The sequence below is a fragment of the Pelodiscus sinensis genome, chromosome 17 (genome assembly GCF_049634645.1).
Source record: "Pelodiscus sinensis isolate JC-2024 chromosome 17, ASM4963464v1, whole genome shotgun sequence".
NCBI lineage: Eukaryota > Metazoa > Chordata > Testudines > Trionychidae > Pelodiscus > Pelodiscus sinensis.
This window is the reverse complement of record NC_134727.1, coordinates 26,399,890-26,424,500: the sequence shown is the minus strand read 5'-3', so window position 1 is coordinate 26,424,500 and position 24,611 is coordinate 26,399,890. Positions and strand designations below refer to the sequence as shown.

Below are 24,611 nucleotides of genomic sequence, written 5' to 3'. Positions count from 1 at the left end.
AGACTTTAAAGTAATATTTCAGCATCTGGTGTTATATACAGGTGAAATCAGAATTCATTTCAATCAGTATACAGTGAGTTATTTATAGTAATAATAGTGGTGCCCAAATACACTGATTAGTATATAGTATATTTTAATATTTAATTTAATGCACAGATGCACTAGTGCAGGACAACTATTATTTTATGAAAAATAATTGCCCTGAGAAGACATACATATTGCCTGTGGCATTTTATTACTTTATTAACTTTTCTTAAAAGAGAATCAGTATCTAAACAGAAACAGACTGGAACAGTAAAAACGAATTTAGCAAAGTGTATCAATTTCAGGTTAAAAATGTTATGAACATGAAACTATCTTGCATCAATCCTCATACCTATTCTAGTATTTTTGTTTAATGCTATTCAGTTATCAAGAAGGGTATTTTTAACATAATATAAGCATTACTATTAGTCTTTTGTAGTGATCACAAATATTTAAAGTGCTTCACAATATACACAGAAAACCAGTCCTGACCCAAAAAGGTTAAATTCCCCTCAGTTAAAGTATTCTTGCAGACCAGTATAAAGAGAGTAGAAAATGCTTGCCATTTTGCAATAGAGCAAAAATATAATATAGAAAATTATTTAAGCGGGAAAATAAGGCACAAGGGATGTTACTTTAAAACATATGTATCATTCTATTATTACTATAAGGAGATTATAGAAAATGTATAAGCAAGACTAGAACATAATACATGGACTTAAGGGTCTCAGTTTACAAGGTTACAGAAACTCAATATATATTCTTTAGAAAAAAGCAGCTTAAGAAAATGATGAAAATAGTGAACACACGAAAAATGGAGATAAGGTAGGACCCTTACTGAGTCCTACAAACTCCTAAAGGCACCAGAATGGTTTCATGCTGCCTCTCAGGATTTATAACATACACAAGATAAGAAAAGAAAAGCGGTGTCCTGTTTTAAAGCAATTATTGAGAGGCTTTAGGGTTTTTTTTTTAAGGAGTATTTAGTATAGAGAACTAGCAAGGGCAGTGTTGTGAATCATTACAAAAATAGTTTGAAGTAGGACATATATTTGGCAATATGGACCTTAGAAAATGTGTGGAAAGTGGATTTTAACATAAGAGTTGTGTAATTTGTCACTGTAATGTGTAGCGTAATAAGAGTTGTTAGAAATCTTGTTTAAACCAAGTAAATAGTCGTACAAATATCAGATTAAAATTATTTGGTTTTTATGCTTTTTAAAAAAAAAAATCACAATTAAAAATATGCACAATTTTCCCCTTCTGTTATGTCAAATCATTTGCCTATCAGAAAAATCATGGTCTTCTTAAAACTTCTAGTCATAACAACATGCCCTCAGAACAGGGACATGCAGGAATAAGTATGCTTAGGCCACATCTTCACTTCCTGGAAGATTGATATTGTGGCGGCCAGTCTTCCAGAGTCCCATTTAGAAGGTTCATTAAAGACCCACTAACTCAAACGCTAAGGACTGGACCCTCTAAAAGGAATAGTAGGATTTGTTCTCATCAACCTCCCACTATGGAGATGGCACAGAAATGTGAATTAAGGTATGTCGACTCCAACTACACAATTAATATAGAGATGCGTATCTTAATTTGAAATTCCAAGTAAGTATGGACATAACCTAAGAAAGCATCACCTAGACATAATATGCCAGACTGTAAATGGGTTACTTGTGACACAGCCTAAAAAAGGCAAATTTCCCTATAAACTTGAATAAACACACAGGCTGATTTCTTGAACAAAACTTCAATTTTCAGAGGGCGTGATGCAGCCAAAATCCACTGAGGGAGAGTAACTCCTACCCATGAGAAACTAGACATTAGAAAAGGGGGATAGAGTATGCTCCAAAGCCTAAAATACTCAGGAATCGGAAAAAGAGAGCAACCACAGAGAACAGTCAAAATATTCACCAGTTTTCTATGGTTTAAAATTAACAACAACATTTCTCCAAACACATTCTCTTCTTTACTTATTCTCATGGACTAGTAAGAATAGCTGCGTAAAAGTTAAGGAGCTATCACAAAAACCACAATACAAAAACTAAAAGCAAAAAAAAATAATGTTGAGGGTAAGAGAAGGAAAAAAAATATAGTGAAGGTATACCTTTTTGTATAGACTGATTTTAAAATACACTGTACCACCACAAGTTATTGTCAGACTAAATATGTTTTGATTCGCCATAATAGATGTTAAAAGTATTACATCTGATGCCACAATCTGATTCAGCTCTAATTTAATATGAATAAAAATATAATATTCAAGTGACCAATATCTGCCAAAAGAATAGTACTTTACCTTATAACTGCAAACATGGAATTGAAGTTCTTGCATTCTCGACAATGTAGGGCAATTTTAATGAAATGTTTAACTATCTTCATTCTTTTGAGCTGGTTGGGCTCTGTTAAAATTTCTGTGGCAACCCAGAAGGTCTCTTGGTTAATGACATCCTCAAATTGTTTCAGATGAGTATTTCCTGTTTTGGAGTCCATCTTATAGAGGTCATCAATATATTCAGTAGGCTCAATATTTCGAAATAATTCAAAGTCTCTCATGGACAGCTGTGTGGCCACCTCAATGGTACTCAACTGTAGAAGAGATATCTGACTCTCTCTAAGCAGTTCTTGGGCATCCTCGTCCGAGCATAACGTCTCTGTTTCCATATTGTTTTTCAGATAATACCTAAAGATAAATACAATAAAATGTTAGAGCAGCTTTTCTGTGACATTCTGAAATTACTTTACATACCATTAAGTTTAACATCAAGACCTGATGTCTTAGGATTATCCACACTTGACTGATGTAAGAACTAATAAGATCATCTATAATAGACATGCCTAGAGCCTAACAATGAAAGGCAATGTTGGAATGGAACTCCATTGAGTTCCATTCCTCAGTATCTTACACTACCCACTGCACAACACTGCCATTGCTAAAGTAATAATGTTCGATGAGACCACTGAAATCTTTTCTTCTTCTTCATTAATCACCAGTTTCTATATACCAGCCTACAATTGAGTACATAATAGCTTTGCCCTTCAGTAAAAGGTCAGTAGCTTGTCTACTTACAAATACAGCAGTAAATTAACATTTGAATAGCCCTGGATCCTAAGAAATATTTAAAGTCTTGATGTAAATGAATTTTCCCATTTTTTATGGAAAAATTAGCATAATGAATTAACATATACATGAAGCACACAGTACTCAGGAAATGAAAAGACATTTAAACATTATTTTCTTGGTCCAAAGGAGATCACTTACACACATAGACTTCATGCATGTATCTTGGGTTATTATCAACTAGATACAATATTATATTTTACAAAAAGGAAGTGTATCTTTTGAAAGTAAATACTGTAAACATCACCAGAGTATATTAATTATTCCTTTTTAATGAAAACCATTGTATATCTTGAACTGACCTGAATTATCTAGTATTATGGCAAGCTGGTTTTTTTTTTTAAATACTGAAGTTCATTTGAAATGTATTACTCAGATGCTATACTTTTCTAATAGCCAGATATACAACTTCCACTTTGTCATGCACCTCTTTCTTTAGAGGGAAGGATAGCACCACACCAGGAAATAAAAATATTTTAGGGGAATTCACATTCATGCATCCATGATGAAACTGTTTTTTGTAATAGAAAGCATAGCAAGTTTATGACAATCCCTTAAACATAGTTTGAGAGGTCTGAAAAAGTTGCAATAGCCAGGAAAGCTTTCTTGCCAACTCCTGATACACTAGATAAGAGAGTTTTAAGATCTATTGGCATTTATGGAGGAAAAACCTTAGTCCTCACCTCCAAGCAAAACATACTTAGCAGCTGTAGGAAGCCTTCTTTGAAGTGCTGATTAATGCCACTGAAATTCAGTGTAAAGTATACACAATTTTATAGATGGGCAGCATCAGAGATTATAAGTATCAGAATGCAAAGAATAAGTTCTCATCAACATCAGGTGGAAATGATCTCTCTTCCCCACTCCAAAGAAAATCTGAGATTATAATTACGTGCTGAGTGGATGCATAAAATATTTTTCTGCCATAGCAGCAGGGGAAAAAAGCAGACAGGTCAAAAAGCACAGCAAAGAGAGAGTACTATAATTACAGTTGAAAACAATTCAACTTATTTGCTCACAGCCTAGGGCAGCAATTCCGGTTTAAAATTTCTTAAGAGTAATTGTGTACACCGAAATGAATGCTTACATCTTTAGCAGTTCTCAGTAGTACAAAAGACATTCTATACTTTCTTCTCAAATTTTAATCAGGACACTGTTCTTTGAAATTGCTTTTTAAAAGCTTCACCTTTAAAGACAAAGTCAAACAAAACACAACAAGTACACTTTTACCTTCCGTTCAGCTGGATTCTGTCTGCTAATTTGGAGAACTGATCTGGAAGCCTTCTCTGTTTGATAACTCCCTCAGGACTAACAGACACCTCACACAGGGAGTAGGTTTCTGGAGCGCCCGTCAAGTTGAATTCATGCAGTGCATGACTCACAACTTCTTTTGCTGTAGTGTCTTTGCTGATTATAATGTAACAGCTTTGCTGATCCGCTTTGAAAACTCTTATAACTTGATCTGGAATATCTAAATTAAAAAAAAATCTTTTAAGTGCTAAACTTCTACATCTCTTGAAAGGATAAAACAGTATTCATCGGTCAGATGAGGTGGGGTGGACAACACCTGGGTCTTAATAAAAAGTAAGTTCTCAGTATTTGTTCTCATTCTCCTGAAAACTGATGCTGTTTTTTCTATGGGGCATCCCCAGGGCTGGGTCCAGACCAGATCCGCTGGCAGCTACGGAGCTAGCAGCAGCCTGGCTAGTGCTGGCAGCAGCTGTGAGACCAGCAGCAGCCCGGCTAATGCTGGTAGCAGCTGCAGGGCCAGCAGCCCTAGTGGGCCATTGGCTAGGAGTCTGGTAGAGCAGCAGCGGCTGTCCAGTGGTTTTCGGGGGGGGAGTGGAGTTGGCAGCTGGGGCAGAAGCAGAGTTGGGCAAATGGGACAGAACTGACCTCCTTGGGTCAAGCAAAATCCCTTATTCAGGATCAGTCAGGTTCTGAGGGTGCCAGACCAGGGAAATCCAATCTGTATCAGCCTTTCCCAGTTGAAGAAAAGTAGCCACACGACAGCTGTAACTGAGTTGAGGAGAGGACTAAACAAATACTAAAATAGGGGCCGAAATGGCATGGTGAATGAAAACTGATTCTACCAGCTATTTCACTATGAGTTTATATATTCTATGGTAAAAGCAACCTCAAACAAATTGATGAATAGCGGACAACTAAAGTTTAGAAGTCTCATATGTATGGGGGAAGGTACTAAGAACTGTTAGATACAAGTAAAACAGTTTATGTAAATATTAATTTGAAGTGGAAAAGCTAAGATTCAAGAAGGTAAATACTTTATTATGAAGAAAAAGTGTCTATACTAATAAGAAATATCAGAAACCAACAATGGGTCTATAAGAAAAAGTGTCTACATAATTATAAGAGCTATCAGAAACCAACAAAGGGTCCATCTAGAACACTCAAAGGAATAATGAAGCCTTAACAAAATAATCTGTACTGATTAAACAAGCAGTACAAATGTCAGAATCTTACTAACAGCATTTGATGTTAAAATACCTACAAATTCAATGTTAAAAGCATACAATTTTGAAACTTACCAAGAAACTTGGTAAATTTACCAAGAATCTCAATATCTGGAAAATGCGTGGCTTAGAATCAAAGATTCCTTAAATAGAATGCACATTGTTTACATTTTACTACATTATTTTATTAAAAGTTGTAATATCCACTAGTCACAAAGAGATGCCAATTATTTTGGTTTGGTTTCTGTCACTGGTTTTTCTTTTTTATTTATTTAAATATAAATAGTATTTATTTTCTCATTCATGATTCAATTTTTGTTTGTAACAGGAAAAAAAACCATAACAGGCATTCAAGTTGGCAAGCAAAACGTTTTATTAAAAAACATCAACCATAACACCAACTAGCCCTTCGATAGCACTCTTCATCAGCAGACATTCAAGTGCTTTACAAAGGAGATTAGTATCACTATCCCTATTTTACAGATGAGGAAACTGAGGCACAGGGTGGTGAAGTGACTGCCTAAGGTCACCCAGCAAACCAGTGAAATATAATCCATGTCTCCTGAGTCTTGGTTCAGTGCTTTATTCACTAAGCTATACTACTTCTCCACAAAATAAATAGTTGGTTTAGTTTATTTAAAAAAAAAGTTATAGGGCATGCAAATATCCAATAAACAATAATCCTAATAATGACTTTTATGATACAAATAACAAGCATGACAAAATTGTAAACAAATTTTGGCAGTTAAAAATAAGCTCATTTCAACAGACAAGACATGCAATACAAAGAACTATAGGCTGCCAGAACTCAGAATACTTACAGTAAAAACCAACTGCTGCAGGCAGCAAAAACAAAAACAAATCCATTTATGTAAACATAAGATCTAGAGATTACAAGAATAATTAATAATCAAATGAATGTAATATGCTGATATGCTAGTTATTTTAGACTTCCCTCCATTCAAAAATGACTTTCCACACACATACTAATAAACTGAAGCAAAATGCAGGACAATGTAGCACTTTAAAGACTAACAAGATGGTTTAATAGATGATGAGCTTTCGTGTGCCAGACTCACTTCCTCAGATCAAATAGTGGAAGAAAATAGTCACAACCATATATACCAAAGGATACAATTTAAAAAAATGAATACATATGAAAAGGACAAATCACATTTCAGAACAGGAGGAGGATGCCGGGGGGGGGGGGGGGGGGAGGGAGGAAGGTAAGTGTCTGTGAATTGAAGATATTAGAGGTGGGGAGAGTGGGATGTTTGTGAGTTAATGGTATTAGAGGTGATAATTGGGAAAGCTATCTTGATAATGTGTAAGATAGTTCAAGTGTTTGTTCAATACTCTTTGGAGACGCTTACCTTCCTTCTTCCCCCCCCCGCATCCTCCTCCTGTTCTGAAATGTGATTTGTCCTTTTCATATGTATTCATTTTTTTTTAATTGTATCCTTTGGTATATATGGTTGTGACTATTTTCTTCCACTATTTGATCTGAGGAAGTGGGTCTGGCCCACGAAAGCTCATCATCTAATAAACCATCTTGTTAGTCTTTAAAGTGCTACATTGTCCTGCATTTTGCTTCAGCTACCCCAGACTAACACGGCTACATTTCTATCACTAATAAACTGAATACTGATCAAGGTTAAGAAAGATTAACTGGCCACAACTAAAGCCTATTGAAAATCCTCCACCAATGTTAAATCAGGAATTTTAGAAAAACGTGAAACACGTAGAAAGATAATGAATTTGCAGCACGGGAAGTGATATGCCGTGGATATTTATGTACGAGATATAATATATATGCACATATACTTTACAAGAGAAATTATTAAGAAATAGGGCTGACAATCGATGTGCGTTAATGCCTGCGATTAATGCAGGGAAGGATTAATGCGTTAATTTTTCTAATGCTTTAATTGCAGGCGTTAATGCTGCACTGCCCCTTGGAAGCGCCAGTCTGGGCAGTTGCACATCAGAGTTAAGGCTCACTGCCTATCCTATTACCATGCAGCTTCGGGTAATGGCTTGAATTTCCGGATCCTAGGGCCAGGGACTGACTCTGAAGCTCCACTGGCTGGGAACTGTATCATGGGAACTGCAGAAGTGGCACTTGTGTGGAGGGAGTACACAGGGCTTCTTGGCCAACCCGTGCCAAGGGGCTATAGGGACATGCCTGCCACTTCTGGGAACTACCTGAGGTAAGCACTACCTGAACCTCAAACTTTTTTCTACACCCCAACCTTGAACCCCTCCTGCACCCAAACTCCCTCCCAGAGCCTGCTCCCCACACCCACACTCCACTCTCCTGCCCCAGGCCTGAGGCCCCCTCCACATCCAAACTCCCTCCCAGAACTTGCAGTGTGTACCCCCTCTTGCATTCCAAACTCCTCAGCCCCAACCTAGAATCACCTACTGCATCCCAAATCCCTCATCCCCAGCTCCACACTATAGCCTGATCCCCCAGGTGGAGCTCTCACCCCCTGAAACACACCCTGACTCTGAGCCCAAAGCACCTTCCTGAACCCTGCATTTCTGGCCCTACCTCAGAACCCATATCCCAACCACCTTCCCCAGGCTGATGAAAGTAAGCAAGTGAGAAAGAATGGGAGAGAATAAACAAGGGAGGGGGGATGGAGTGACTGGGCCTGCGGTGAAGGGTAAGGGTGTTTGGTTTCTGCCATTAGAAAGTTGGCAACCCTATGTTATAAAACTGAAAAGTATTATTTTTGTTTTTCAAAAATCTATTTGAATACATGAAATGTTCGTCAAGGTATGACAGCACTGACTTGGTACCAAAACTCTTGCCCAAAATGTTTTATGAGTGTTTTTTCATGGGCTGCACATGAACAGAAGTCATACCACCTGGGAAGAGAATATAAAAGTAGTGGAGGAGCAGACAAGGCCAAACCACTCTCACTAAAATAATGGCAGAGCTCTCTAAATGGAGAGTACTTGAGATGGTGGGTTCTACTTTTGCTTAGAGAGAAGGAACAAGCTCTCAAGTTATGGCAAAGCAGAGCTGGCATACAGGCTTAAGAGGTGAGGCTCTTTTGGGGGTTTTGTTGTTTGTCTCCAGTTTGGAACCTGCTAGGGCCATGACTTGCACAAATGAGTACATTTCATAGAATCATAGAAAACTAGGACTGGAAGGGACCTCGAGAGGTCATTGAGTCCAGTCTCCAGCCCTCATGGCAGGACCCAGTATTTTCTAGACCATCCCTGATCGACATTTATCTAACCTACTCTTAAATATCTCCAGAGATGGAGATTCTATAACCTCCCTAGGCAATTTATTCCAGTGTTTAACCACGCTGACAGTTAGGAACTTTTTCCTAATGTCCAACCTAAACCTCCCTTGCTGCAGTTTAAGCCCAATGCTTCTTGTTCTATCCTCAGAGGTCAGGAAGAACAATTTTGACAGGGTTTAGTGCCAATAGAAGATATGATTTCCCCTCAAATTGGTTCCTATGTTCAGTAAAAGTTACAACTAAAATATTGAAGTTAATAAGCATAGTGGGACCTTTATTTGCTATGACAATGTCATTGTAAATACTATATAAATGCTAAGAACCAGTAAATAAAAAGGTAGTTATTTAAATTAGCTTCATATTTAGATTTACTAAAATACAAATCAATACAAATTTGGAATGTTTGAGTAAATAGACCTTGCAACATCAACTAATATTTTCTCAAACTAAGTGCTCTGGTGAGCTGCAGAGTTCACTGCACATACACAACACAGAAAAATGTATTACTTTACCTGAAGGATTAGTAAAATCCAGCATACTGGTTGTAGGCTGCAACAGATCAGGGCTACTTGACGAGAGTGTTCCAGGGATAGGCATTATGGCCAGACTGTGTCTGCACTGCCTTGTTCCAACAATACTGTCATCCTGTGACTGGCTTACACTGCCATCACTGCAAAATAGTTGCAAAAATTACCTACATTTAGCTGATACAGAGTAGAAAATGTATTTTACTTTGTCTGTACAACAAAGCACAAAAAGAACTTTCTCTAAATCAAAGCTTCCTTAATGTGATACACAACAGAAGATCAAACAGATGGGGAAAAAATCCTCATAATTTAAACAAAATAAATCTTTTTCATTAACTTAACTCCATTTCTTAACTGATTACTTCTGAACATTTACCAAAATACTCTGCAGAACAGTAAAAATTGTAAAGACTTAGTGCAAATAAATGCTTAGAGATAAAAGCAGTAGAGCTCCAAACAAGCTGCAATATAAAACACCTTATAAAATTACCCACTATGTAAATACATGCTGGATCTGATGTACTAATTTGGTGATATATAAAGAAAGAACTAATGAATACACATAGCAGGCTAAGGCATTCGTGCCCATTTACAGCATAACTCCACAGGGTTGGTGAAAATGTTGCTCAGATTTGTAGTTGTATGCAATTCATCTGAACAGTGCAGTTGATTATGCCTTCACTAGTCACGGCCAAATGTTTTAATCTTTTTTAATATCAAAATATGATTGCCTAATAAGATTTTACTGTGACCTTCTAAGAACCTCAGTTCTCTCTACAACATGAAGCAAACCACCTTTGTCTCCTTCCCTGAAGGTCTTCCTTCCATACAGGAGCACTACCATTGAGAAACACAACTCTGAATCCAGCAGCTTTTCTAAGGGCTCTGGTTTCTACTGCTTTCACATTTCCTATGCTCTGGTTCTTCCCCAGTAAGAAGTGCTCCAGATTATTACATGAAGTAGTACACAGGAGCTGAAAGAAGCAACACCTGAGGCCAGCAGAGAAACTGCTAGACTTGTTTAATACTGCCAGATGGGCTCTCAGTAGGTAAGTTAAGGCCCAAGGAAATTGGGGGCTGATATAGGGTCGTAAAAAAGGGAAAGTTCTCATTTCCAAGAATCAGAGGAATTGCTGGTATCTGTACTTTGTTTGCACACCCTGATTCGTGCTGCAGCAACACAAATCAACTGGAGAAAAAGGCAAGGGAGAGGTCTAAAAGCACAAAGCAGAACTGTAACGAGATACTAGCATTAGGCAGAGTGGTGCATCAAGCTAGAAAAAGTTGCAGCCCAAAGCACAAACTTTAAGCATTTGGCCACTCATGTAAAAACAAAAAATCTAGCCACCCGGTCATGCTTCTATATAGAAAGTAATAATATAATTCACTTGTGGCAGAGAGTAAAGTGAATTTTAAGTCTTACCCATTAATAAGAGGAAGTAGCACCTCTCCCAAAACAATCAACTAATATGATTGCTTTGTGTATATTTATTTTTAAAATACTTTTTCTTAAGTATGATTTTGGGGAAGTCAGGGAGGAGTTCTACATTTAGATATAGGAAGAAAAATCCCTTTGGTTTATTTAGCACAATACATTTTCATTATTTTTACTTTCTCAAAGTTTCTATCAATATAAAACCTAAATTACCTCATCTGTCATTTTAATGTATTCACTGGACTCCTCTTAATATAATTAAGATATTTACATACATCACACCCATTTATCGGATTGTATAAAATACATTACTACAATTGTATGCAGAGTTGTTCATATAAAAGAATCATTAAAGACCAAACAGATTATTCTAATCAGTCAGTCATAAAAGTAAATTAAAATATACCATAGGGCAACATTTTTGTGATGGGACAGTGGCAAGAAGGAAAAATGACCAAATTTCAGGAAGAACGATTGAGCAAAAGAAGAGCAGGATAATACAGAAAGAAGGTTAAGAGTCTCAAAACAAGGAAGATAGGTGGATCTTAAAATGCAATTTGCAAAGAGACAGAGTTAATCAGAAGAGATTCTGTTCCAGATAGTAAGATTATACAGTATTGACTGTTGGGGGGGGGGGGGGGGGAGAAGAAAGAGGAAAACTAAGGAAGCTTCAGAAACAGCCTAAAGTTCAGGAAAAAAAATGGTTAGAGATTAGGGGAAGAGTTTTGAAATCTATGACAAAGAATGTTGTGCTGATTCAGAAATGAGAAGGAGCCAGGAAAGATTTCTGAGTATGCAAGTAATTGTGGTCAGCTTTTGGGTAGACAGAGTGAATGAGATGGGTCACTTTGGGGACAAATTGAGATCTGGAGCTTTGCAACTTTATGTGACAATTAAAGGAGAAGGGAGCAAGAACTATATTAGTTTAGGTGAGAGGAAATGAAAATGACAATAAGCTTTTTTGCAGAGAAGCAATAAGTGTAGCATCTGATGGAAATGGAAATATATATATTCGAGAAATGTGGGTGGCCAAAATTAAGTCAAGGTGTGGGGTGAATTAGAGGATGAAGAGGGAAAAGGATATACTTTACTTTGGTAGAAGCTGTTCTTATTTATAAGGGTATCAGTCCTGATTTATTAAGCTGAAGGAATTTATGCCAAGACTAGAACTGAGAAGGTTAAAGGAAGAAGATGCGAGAAAAGACATGAAACACCAGAGGGAATATGGGCATCATTTTTACAAATGTAAGTATAAAAACATATTACAAACTGTGCATTTCAAGATACCTGATTTTTTAGTTCAAGTGAAGTACCCAAAAGTGCCAGGTCTTTCTTTCTCTACTATATAAGGTCACCAGCTGCAAGCCATGGTATACTTGCTTATAATCACATTATCTGGATCACCAAGCTGGGATCCATGTAATTGTATAGTAAACTAACAAAATTCTACAAATTCTTGAAGCATCCCACACATTGCCAAAGCAGAAGTGGAGTGATCCAATACTTTCTAGTATATGGTGCTATAAATCTCATGAGATGATGAAAATTTAATGGCAAGACTTTTGAGTTTATAGGAGGAAAAGAACTGGAATTGTGTATGCTATTCAACAGTACCAAAGAAACTACACTGAAGTCTAAAAGCATTCATGCTTGTGAAGAAGCTGTATTGGCACACCCCCAACAACATATAATTAGGCAATTTCTTACCAAAACAATCCCCTGAGAAGGTGATGCAGTAACAGAAAGAAGACAATGTTGAAAACACAAGGAAAATACTGTAAACATTTCAACAACTTTATGATTCTTCTGAGGAACATAAATAACAAAGTTTACACAAGAAGAGAGAAGTAGTGCAGAGAAAAAAATAGATGACAACAAAACAAAATCAAGCAGATGCAGCAACCTAATACAAACATCTGAAGATTCCACTGAGACAAATGATGCCTGAATATGAGTTAACATTGGAAAAATGACCTATGACAGAGACAGTTCTTAGTCTTTAAAATGTCATCACACTTTCATTTCATGGTATATTAAAACACTTCTGCCATTTGTATAGATATATTGTGCACTTAAGGGCTAAAAGAAGAACACACTGAGTGTGAGGAGATTGGAGGTGGGAGAAATGATCCAAGTTGTTTATAATTAGGAGAAATAGGATGAGAGTTAGCACCTGAAAAATGTGGCTGAATATGAAGACAAATGTTGTAACAATAAGATCTATTAGCCTACAGAAATGTCCCAAAGCAAACTGCTGATGTGCCAGTGTTTAAGTCAGTAACACAGGACACAAAGCACAAAAGAATGTAGGTGCCAAAGGGGTAAGTAGCAATTAGATCTTTTCCATCTAAGTTTTATGAAATAACATTATTCTACTTTTGTTATCAAATTTACTAAAATACATATCCAATCTCAATAAACCAGGCATTATATTTGTATGCTAGCTGATCGAAAATATCAGCACTTGTAATTTAAGGCTATATTTGCTTTTCTTATCTCAAATCATTTTTAGCACTTAAATCAACTAGTCTTTGTACTGTAAATATATTCAGAGTATAACAGGGTATTGGTAGCTAGACGGCTGGTAGTCATTAATGGATGAGGTTTCAGAACTGAAAATTACAGAAAAATATTAAAGCAATACTGATTGTTCAAGTTCAGATACTGAACCACATACATGAGGAAAAAAATCCATATGTAAAACACTTTCCCAAAGAGAGTTACAAAACGTGTTGATTCAAATGGATTGTCATAGACAAAAGCATCTGAAAAGTCTTAACATATCCACTCATTTTAAATTGAAAGTTACTTAATTAATGCTTTCCAGTGCCCAGATTGCACAGGTTGTTCCTCATATTCATACTATAACAATTGATACTAAAGAAAATATTGACAGTTAAATATTTGCATTACATATTATGGATAAACAACAAGGAGTCCTATGGCACTTAGGGTACGTCTACACAGCAGGGTTACAGTTGAATTAAGCTGTGCAACTTCAGCTATGTCAACTGTGTAGCTGAAGTCGAAATAGATTAATTTAGCTTTTGGCGCTGTCTACACAGAAGGAAATCGAAGGAAGAGCACTCTTCCTTCAACTTCCCTTACTTCTCGTAAAATGAGAGTTACCGTGAGTCAGAGTAAGAAGTCCTCCAGCTCAATATTATTTCAAAATGAAGGACTGTAGTGTAGACGCGGTCTTTGTTATTCCAGAATAATGTCAGTTATTCCAAAATAACGCTGCTGTGTAAACATAGCCTTTGAGACTAACAAATTTATTAGAGCATAAGCTTTCATGGATAAAACTCACTTCGCTAATTAAGTAGTTATACCCACAAAAGTTTATGCCCTAATAAATCTGTTAGTCTCTAAGGTGCCACAGGACCCCTTGTTTTGCAGATACAGACTAACACAGCTACCTCCCTCTGAGACTTTTCATATTGTGGATAGAAATTCAAAATGATGTAGGTGCAAGGCAGGTTTGAAAGTAGGGCACTATAAAGGAGTAGGCTTTTTCAAAGCTATATTTTGGTCTAATATTACAATTGCTAATCATATTTGCAGCAGTTGTCTTTTACCTATATAAAAATAGTTATACTGTTTAGTTTATTAAATGGCTTAATTTGGAAAATAGCAGCTTAACAACATATACTCTTTTGCCAGAACAGTCACACCTACCTAAATAGTTTGGGAGGTAAGATGCTGAATCGTGTCTTGTCTAAAATTTTCCTGATTCTGTTTCTTCCACCAGATACAGTGTTTGCTTTGATTTTCTTGTTTCCTTTCTCACATGGAAATATTTGTTCCATATCTCCAGGCATATCTGGGATGGAGTAGCGATTACTTTTCTTTTCTGCAATTTTTGGAATATGAGGGACTCCATTTTTCTCCTGTCCTAGCCTGCTAAGAAGTTCTTTAAACACTGTAAAAGAAGATAAACCTGTTAAAAAATTTATTTCCTAGAAAACCTGTTCTTTTAAGCCTTCTTTATCCCATCTTCACCTACCACCGTAAAAGAAATACTGAACATCATAGTTGTTAACACACACACACAGACAATATGGTCAACTTTCCTCTTCCCACTGCATGCTGATGTGGTCACCCCTTTTCAAATAAGATATATTACATTTGAAAAGTTTGAGAAAAGGCAACAAAATTATTAGGAGTATGGAAAGGCTTCTGTATAAAGAGAGAAGAGTAAGACTACCAAGCTTCATTTCAGTTTGGAAAATAAGGGGGTGATATGATTGAGGTCTTTAAAACTATAACCAGTGTAGAAAAAGTAGATACAAAAGTGCTATTTATTCCTTCTCTAAACAAAAGAAGTAGAGGTCACCAAATAAAATTAATAGGCAGCAAATTTAGAACAAACAAACAACACATAGTGAGCTTGTGGAACTCTTTGCCAGAGGATGTTCTAAAGGTCAACACTAACAGGGTTCAAAAAGAACTCGATAAATTCTAGGTCCATCAATAACTATCAGACAGCATGTACAAGGATAGTGTTCCTAGCCTCTGTGTACCAGAAGCTGGGAATAAATGACAGGGAAGAAATCACTTGATGATTACCTGTTCTGTTCATTCCCTCTGGGGAACATGGCATTGCAAATTGTCGGAAGACAGGATACTGGGCTAGATGACCCAATATGGCTGTTCTTCGCTACTGAATTCAATAGGAGAAGGAATAGCCACTAAATAACTAATGGAAAACACACTACAAATAGAAAAATACTACACTGGAGGGTACTTTCAAAGGCAATTAAATAATGAAGTAGAAAAAAATTCATCTTTTTCATTTTTCTTATTAATAAACCTTATGACAAATTTAATTAAACTATGCTACCATCCAGTACAATTAGCTAGATAAAAGAAAACATTACATTTACATTCATCAACCTTTACAATAGTTTTTTTTTTTTTAATCTTTATCTTTTAGGTAATGGGATAACACGTTTTCTTAAGAACAGCTGTAAGACTGACACTTTACTAACTGACCCTTCGTCTATCTTCATTTATATTATTGAACATAATCCATATCTAATATTCTTTTTGCGCTTATCAGATTTCACTGGCCAACTGATAACAATGACATTTCCAGAAAATGCTATTCTATGGGGGGAACAGGTTATACCTATTTTATTTGTGTTTCTGGTATGTAACATAAAACTCTACCCTTCAACACTATAAATTAATTCCTGCCACTCAGGGTGAGTGTGTGGTTTTTTAACATCTTTGAGGTTGCTGACATCAGAGAAATTTAGTATTTTCAGTTGAATACAAACGCCTGCATTCACTGAAACAGAAATTACAGCTGCACGGTGCTGATTATTCATGTTTTCCTCCCAAACCAGGCAGGCAGCACATACTATGCACAAATATTAGACCAAATTGCATGATTTTATTACATACCAAAATTTAGGATTGTACATCTTTGTATGAGAAATTCAGATGTGAGCTTGGGGATTCACTTATATATTCTGTGATAACTCTCTAGAACCACATGAAGCATTTGGCACTCTATTAAAAATAAGAATAGCAAATGCAAAGGGCTTTAGTGGATGGATTTGTTAAAATACATCAATCAGCAGAGTAAGCACCTTGAATATCTAGCAGCAATAAAAAGGGCTCATAATCCACACATATACATTTACAGGCAGTCCCCAGGTTACGAACAAGATAGGGACTATAGTTTTGTTCTTAAGTTGAATTTGTATGTAAGTCGGAACTGGCTCCAGATTCAGATGCTGCCACTGAAACTGACCAGGGGCTGACTACAGGAAGCCAGAGGCAGAGTTGCTCTGCCCCCAGCTTCCTGGAATCAGCCTGATCAGTTTCAACAGCTGCTGAATCTGGAGCCTGGGACAGAACAGTTGGGGCGCTGCCCGGTAGGTTCCCACAGGACCAACCCGGCAGCACCCCAGCTGCTCTACCAGAGGCGTCCCGCAACAAAAGCCTGATCTGCTCGGGGGGAGGGAGGGGGCGCACTAGCTGCGCTCCCACCCCGCCCAGCAGACCAGGGAGACCCGAGCAAAGCCGCCCAGGAGAAGCTTTTCTCACCCCGGAGGACACGGGTGGCGATCCGCCGCCCGTGAGCTCCGGGGCGAGAAAAGCCCCATTCGTAAGTGCGGATCTGACATAAGTCGGATCCGCGTAAGACGGGGACTGCCTGTATATGTACAATGCAGTAATTCTGTACAGATAATCAGAGTGAACTAGACCTTCCTGAGTCTTTTTTCCACTGACTTGGTTGCAACTATGTTTCATTTTCATATGAATATGTTAACTTTCAAAGGAAGGTTGTACAAGAGGGTATTCCGCTACATGTCACTTTGTATTAACTCAAGTTATTTGATTAAAAGGATTTTTAAAATTGGTTTTGGCCTCATTTTATTTGTGACAATAAACTATAGCTAAACTCATGAGAATTTTTGACCTCTACTGTGCTGTAAAGAAGAAAATAGAATTTAAAAACAAAAAATCAATAACAAACAAATACAAGTAATTAGAAGTAGCATATGAGACCAGGGAAATGAAAGGACCATCCACAACCTCAGCTATAATGTAAGTCAAAGAAAAGAAACCATGTATGTTTAGGGGGAATCTTGTTCTCAATGTAGTGGTATTTGTGTTGGGGTGGGATGCAAATAATGTGCTCTCTGTCTTATGGAAAAAACAACAGATAGTTTGACTGAGATTTTAAAAAGTTATAAAATGACAATTTAAAGCTAATATGGATATTGCATATATACTTTATACATTCTCGATTTTCTCTTTCAGATGTAAAAGATGTTATGGCTCTGAAACCCATTATTAAAAGCTTTTTTTCAAACCTCCCACCTCCCTTGATTTTACATCTTTTGCTATTACTTGTCAAAACTAGCGACTCAAGAAAAGATTTGTGAATGAGTAAGTTACCAGTTCATAAACTTTGTTTCAGATTATTGGCACTCATTTCAACCTCTTTGAATGAAGGCCCAATAAAGCTGCTTAAATGGTCACATGAGAATTTCCCAAATGGTTATGCTGTGTTTACACCACTCCACATGCAGATCCTGGCACAGGGGACATATGCAGGTAAAAACATGACATGGAGTCTGTGCACTGATGGTCATTAACTACTAGACTAGCTCCTTGGGGCCACATATAACTGGGCGGAACTTAGTGTGGTCCTGAGGCCTTCAGGACAGGGACCTTTGTCTTTTATTACATGCAAGCTTTGCAAGCCTACTCACCAAAAATGTTTGTTTTTACAGTAATGGAAAGATGAGTATTGTTCCTCAAGATTTCAAGAGCTTTTACAAATGTAATGTTCTCAAAGTTCTGTCCATTTACTTCCATTACCTTTTAGGAGAAATAGGAAAAAAATGAATGTTTAGATTAAATGTTACAAAAGGTTTTCCATTCTCTAAATGCATTCTTCAATATTATTAAAAAAGTACAATAAAGGCTTCAGATGTTACAACAGTGCTACATGTTAGAGTGGCATTATGAAAACATACATTACTAAATAGCCTCATTAATTAGCTGCAACAATTTACACGTCAAGACCTCCACTTTAATTGCTGACACAAGTCTGACACTCTCATAACAAGAAGCTTCATTCCATCAGTGTAGATTCGTGGATCAAAGGGCATCCAATTGACATGCAAACCATAGGCCAGATGGTATACAATGTGATAATTTACTCCAGTTAAGGATGTGTCTTCACCATTCCAACTTAGGTTTACAAATTAGTTTTGGATGTTTACATTTAAATTTTACGGCTGTGAGGCTCCCTGCTTTAGGCTTTGCCACATCCCAACCCATAAAAGAGCAATAGATAAGACCTCCAAGCTGCTTAGAGCAGCAGTTGTTTGGGAATCAGCCAATCAGGATCCATCAGGTTAGTTAACTAGAAATGTAAGGGTCAGGGCCAGAGCTGAGTTCCTTGCTAGAGCAGGAGGAGTATGTCTGGTGCCCTGAGCTGGCTGGTGGGCCTCCACAAGGCCAAGGCCCTGAGCTAAGGGTGACGAGTGTGATGCAGTCACTTGGAAGTGGCCCAGGCAATTGTAGCAGTAAAGTTGTTTTTTTAAAGTACATGGCAGACTGCTGCTACCTATAGGGTCCTTGGGCTGGGACCCGGAGTAGAGGTTGGACCCCACCAGCCATTGGGAAAGTAGCTGGTCTTCGATGCACCGAAAAAGGTGAACTAAACTATTTTAGTGGCCCAACTGAAGAGAGGGGGAAAAGTTTTCAGGGAGGGAGCCCTGTGGGACATGGTCCTAAACCAGGGCCAGGACTACTTAAAGAGCAAGCATAATTCGAGGGAGCTGAGACGCAGGCACTGTGACAAACCCTCTGGACTTATTGAAGAGTGAACCCCAGGGTAGGACTTCAGATTTAAGGACCTTATTGAAGGTGCTGACATAGGCCTCCATTGGACTTATACCCCAGAAGGGGTTTGCTTTGTGTTTATCTCGCAAACAGTGTGTATATGATTTAATTGAAGCAAAGATCCACCACAAACCAAATGTGTGTGCAGGCACATGCAGTTAACCAGGGGTCATTCATGAGAGGTGAGTACACCATACTACAATGCAACAGTGTTTCCTTAAAAAAAAAACCATGACTATGATATTTTTAGTTTTTCATTATAGGTAGACAGATAAATTAAGAAGGAGAACTGCAGGTGCAAACCACAAATCCTTAAAATACAGATTGACCCTCTCTAATCTGGCATTCTCTGGTCTGGCAACATCCATGATCCGGCTGATTTTAGTTAGCTGGATGTCCGCTTATCATGAGAATGGCCATTTCCCATGGTCCCACAATGTTTGTTTACAGCCACTAGTCTTGGCTCTCAGTGTTCTGTGGTGTTATTTAGCTCTAATTTACCCTAAATGTCTTTGCAGAGCTCAGTAAGCAGTGGAAGTGCTGGTAATACTGCTAGAAAATATTGACCTCCTGTGGTCTGGAAAATTCTCTAGTTCAGCACTGGTCAGGTCCCAAGGGTGCTGGACTAGAGAGGTTCAACCTGTACTACAGAATTTGCTAAGCAAATTAATATCTTATTTTTCAGACAAAAGTTTTCTGGCATTTACTGTACTTGGTTGAACTGGGAGGCATTTTTATTAAAATGACATCTGACATATGAATAATGTTATGCACTTTTTTACCTGATCACCACGCTTAAGTCCAGCTTCTGCTGCTTTGCTGCCTGTTTCTACAGTCTCTACAAAAATGCCAAAACCTTTTTCACTTCCTCCAACAAGACAGAAAAAGAGTGGTGAGTCTCTGGATGGTTTTTGTAGTGTAATTTGCCTCCACTTTGCCTTGGCAGCACAGGCAATATTCAGCAACCTGAGGTGACCCCTCATTTTCTGCAAATCAGAAGAAACACAAAGGAATGCAATGTTTCTTTATCTTGAATTGGAAGAACTAAAAAGACCATACCAAAAAAAAAAAAAAAAAAAAAAAAAAAAAAAAAAAGACTATGAACGTGAGGATCCAATTCTTACCCAAAACATTTTTCTTTCTTGAAATACCATCAAGAGATAGAAATGAACATTCTATACCATTTTATCGCTTCATTCAGTACAGTCATATATACAATTTAGATTAAGACTCTGTTAAAAACTGAATGCACATTGTCTTAAATCACAGATGGAAAAGCCCACATCATCGGACAGCATGACACTGATAGTTTTTAGTCCTACCGTATCTTCCAAGTTTTTTTCAAATTCTTCCAGAAATCGTGTCATAGCGGGATCTCCTTCAAAATCATTGAAATGATTGTTCACCCATAATAAGACCACTCTGGTTACCTTCAGAAATAAGATAAACATGAGCATTTTTTGATAGGTTGGTTTTGGAGTTGTTAGTAGTAAGAAAAAAAGATTATGTACATTGTAAATGAATTCATTTATGTGGATTAAACCTGACATGCCATTATTTTCTGCATTAATGTTACATGGTTTTCATAGAAGTAAACCAAAATCAGAGGTCACTTTTACTGTTTTTAAACCATTCCTGGGTCATTTTCCTCCACTGCACAATTAAATTGATCAAAAAAGAAAAAAAAACATGAAATTGGACTACTATGTACAGTCACTCAAAGTCATTGTCAACTAGTTTCCCTTCCGAAATCTTACACATTTCATATTGCCATTATGACTGATCAGTCATTCCCTCAACCATAACTTTTAGGGAAAGCATAGTAACAATACAACATCACATTTTAAGAAACTTTATCTTTATTTTTAAAACAAATGCAGTTGACTGTGCTACCGAATTACTGTACAACCCTCATAATATAGTCAGCCTGTCAATTACTCACATCTATATAAAACAAAAGTGCTCAACAATTACAACAGTTTCTTTTGTCTAAAAATAAATTACTTCCTATTTTATTTGCTGAGACAGTTTTTTTTCTTTGCAAGTCCACAAAAAAATTGCTGTATGCAAAAGTGCTTAAATTTCAGTTATAAAAATGTTCTCCAACACAGGCCCCTCCATCCCAAAATCATTTTAGTATCCGTATCTATATACTTAGCACATTTTAAGCCCCTCATTATTCACAGAAAAGAAAATGATTGAAAGTGCTGGACGTGTGTGACATATCCAGAGTATAATCTACTAATGAACAGCTGTGTCTCCCCTGCTTTCTAGCCTGGGGTGCCCTTTACACTGCTTTGCTGCTGTAATGCCAGCCCAGATTTCTCACAGCCTCTGGCATACAAGTCACTCCCAGTTACATCTGTGTGTATACTGCAACCAGTAAGCAACACCTAGGCTCTGATTACTAGTTTGAATTAAACTGCAAGGTGACCTCATCGCACTCCCAGTCCCAGATTTTTGCCCTGAAATATTTGCCTTGTACTACTCAACTTCCCCCCTCTCTCCCGGGACAACACAAATTTATATAGGTCTGTTATTTAATTGGTGGAATTATTATGAACATATTTCATCATCTCAAATGTTGTTTCCCAAACTTTTGAATTTAAACACACTGGATTAGATAAAATAATAAAACAGCTGAAAATCTACAAAGACATAGCTCTTTAAATGAATACAAGTAATAAGGCATAAAAGTCAGAAATTGTTACAAGAAAAAGAAAAGAATAAATACAACTAATGCCTAACTTAAACTACATTACATACAAAGCAAAGTTCTGCTCAACACATGTACTCAACAATCCTACTGGCCTATCTTTGTAGGCCAGGACCTCCTCTTCTGCATGTAACTTCTAGAAGGGGAAAAAGGCCAGCATGGGAATCCCCCAGTGCTATAGAGGTAAGTAATCGCTTTCAGGCTCTCTCCACAGGCTCTGCAGTGCTGAATGCTTTGGAAGGGATCTCACAAGGAATAAACCGGAAGGGAACACCATCTACTGGAAGGCATGGGATGCATAGTCCTAGGAATGGGGGTTCCACGGCCCCAAAAGAAAACGACGGATGGTGGTGGTCGGGGATTCCCTCCTAAGAGGGACTGAGCCATCCATCTGCCGTCCGGACCTGGAATCTCGAGAGGTGTGCTGCTTACTGGGAGCTCACATTCAGGATGTCACTGAGAGGCTTACCAAACTGATCACACCTTTGGATCGCTACCCCTTCCTGCTTCTCCACGTGGGAACTAACAATACGGCCAAGAATGACCTTGAGCATTTTACTGCAGATTACGTAGCGCTGGGAAGAAGGATCCAAGAATTCAGAGCGCAAGTGGTGTTCTCGTCCATCCTCCCTGTTGAAGGGAAAGGACTGGGCAGGGGCCGTCGAATTGAGGATGTAAATGCGTGGTTGCGCAGGTGGTGTCGCAGAAAGGGCTTTGGTTTCTTCGACCATGGGACTCTGTTCCGGGCACAAGGATTGTTAGGAAGAGATGGGATCCAGCTAACCAAGAGAGGAAGGAGCATCTTCGCGGGCAGGCTTGCAAACCTAGTGAGTGTTTTAAACTAGCTTCGTTAGGGGATGGTGACCAAAACCCTGAGGGAGTGGGAAAGTCGGATACTGGGAAGAAATGCAGAGAGGAACGAGCAAGAAAGGAGGACCTCTGATTCGAATGGAGAAGGTAGGGCAATCAACTGTTTACCTGAGGTGTTTGTACACTAATGCGAGAAGCCTGGGCAACAATCAGGAAGAACTGGAGGCCCTGGCCCAATCCAAGAAATATGATTTAATTGGGATAACAGAGACTTGGTGGGATGACTCGCATGACTAGAGCGCTGTCATGAAAGGGTATAGACTGTTCAGGAAGAACAGGCAGGGGAGAAAAAGAGGAGGAGTTGCACTATATGTAAGAGAGCACTATGATTGCTCTGAACTCCAGTATAAAGAGGGAGAAAAACCTGTTGAAAGTCTATGGGTTAAGTTTAAAGGAGCAAACAACAGCAGTGATGCTGTGGTTGGGGTCTGCTACAGGCCATCGAATCAGGTGGATGAGGTAGATGAGGCTTTCTTCAGACAACTGAGAGATGCTTCCAGATAGCAGGCCCTGGTTCTTGTGGGGGACTTAAATCACCCCGACATCTGTTGGGAAACCAATACGGCAGTACACAGGCAATCCAAGAAGTTTTTGGAGAATGTTGGGGATAACTTCTTGACAAGTGCTGAAGGATCTGACCAGGGGCCGTGCACAGCTTGACCTTCTGCTCACAAACAGGGAGGAACTAACAGGGGAAGTAGAGGTGGGTGACAACCTGGGAAGCCGTGATCATGAGATGGTAAATTTCAGGATCCTGACCAAAGGAAGAAAAGAGAGTAGTAAAATACACACCTTGGACTTCATAAAAGCAGATTTTGACTCCCTCAGAGATCTGATGGGCAGAATCCCCTGGGATGCTAACATGAAGGGGAAAGGAGTCCAGGACAGCTGGCAGTATTTTAAAGAATCCTTACGGAAGGCACAGAAAGAAACCATCCCGACACGTACCAAGAGGGGCAAACATAGTAGGAGACCGGATTGGCTTACAGGGGAAATCCTTGGTAAACTTAAGCACAAAAAGGAAGCTTACAAAAAGTGGAAACTTGGACAAATGACCACGGAGGGGTTTAAATGTATAGCTCGAGAATGCCAGGGGGTTATCAGGAAGGCGAAAGCACAAATGGAATTGCGACTGGCTAAGGGTGTGAAGGATAACAAGAAAGGTTTCTACAGGCATGTTAACAAGAAGGTGGTTATCAGAGAGGGTGAGCAGCCCCTACTGGATGAAGGAGATAACCTAGTGACAGATGATGTGGGGAAAACTGAAATACTCAATGCTTTCTTTGCCTCTGTATTCACAGACAAGGTGAGCTCCCAGACTAATGCACTAAGTGACGCAAGATGGAATGAAGATGGACAGCTGATGGTGGGTAAAGAACAGGTTAGGAACTATTTCGAAAAGCTAAACGTACACAAATCCCTGGGTCCGGACTTAATGCATCCGAGGGTACTGAGGGAGTTGGCAAATGTCATTGAGGAGCCTTTGGCCATTATCTTTGAAAAGTTGTGGAGATCGGGAGAAGTCCTGGATGATTGAAAAAGGCAAATGTAGTGCCCATCTTCAAAAAGGGAAGAAGGACGATCCAGGGAACTATAGGCCGATCAGTCTTACCTCGGTTCCTGGAAAAATCATGGAAGGGATCCTTAAGAAATCGATTTTGAGGCACTTGGAAGAGAGGAAAATGATTCGGAATAGTCAGCATGGATTCACAAAGGGCAAATCGTGCCTGACCAATCTGATTAGCTTCTATGATGAGGTAACTGGCTCTGTGGACGTGGGAAAGTCAGTGGATGTTATATACCTTGAC

The 24,611-nt window shown here is 38.3% G+C and overlaps 1 protein-coding gene across 6 annotated transcripts in view; it reads right to left on the bottom strand.

The window, feature by feature from the left end:
* Positions 1 to 24,611, bottom strand: part of RAPGEF6 (Rap guanine nucleotide exchange factor 6) — a 239,641-nt gene that overhangs the window by 44,503 nt on the left and 170,527 nt on the right. For all 6 annotated transcript variants that reach the window (XM_075900363.1, XM_075900359.1, XM_075900357.1 and 3 more), the window contains 7 exons: positions 20,540 to 20,647; positions 20,000 to 20,203; positions 18,077 to 18,185; positions 14,523 to 14,766; positions 9,395 to 9,552; positions 4,379 to 4,619; positions 2,327 to 2,710 (listed from right to left, as the gene is read on the bottom strand). In XM_075900363.1, coding sequence (XP_075756478.1) covers positions 2,327 to 2,710; positions 4,379 to 4,619; positions 9,395 to 9,552; positions 14,523 to 14,766; positions 18,077 to 18,185; positions 20,000 to 20,203; positions 20,540 to 20,647 — 1,448 coding nt within the window. The remainder of the gene's footprint in view (positions 1 to 2,326; positions 2,711 to 4,378; positions 4,620 to 9,394; positions 9,553 to 14,522; positions 14,767 to 18,076; positions 18,186 to 19,999; positions 20,204 to 20,539; positions 20,648 to 24,611) is intronic.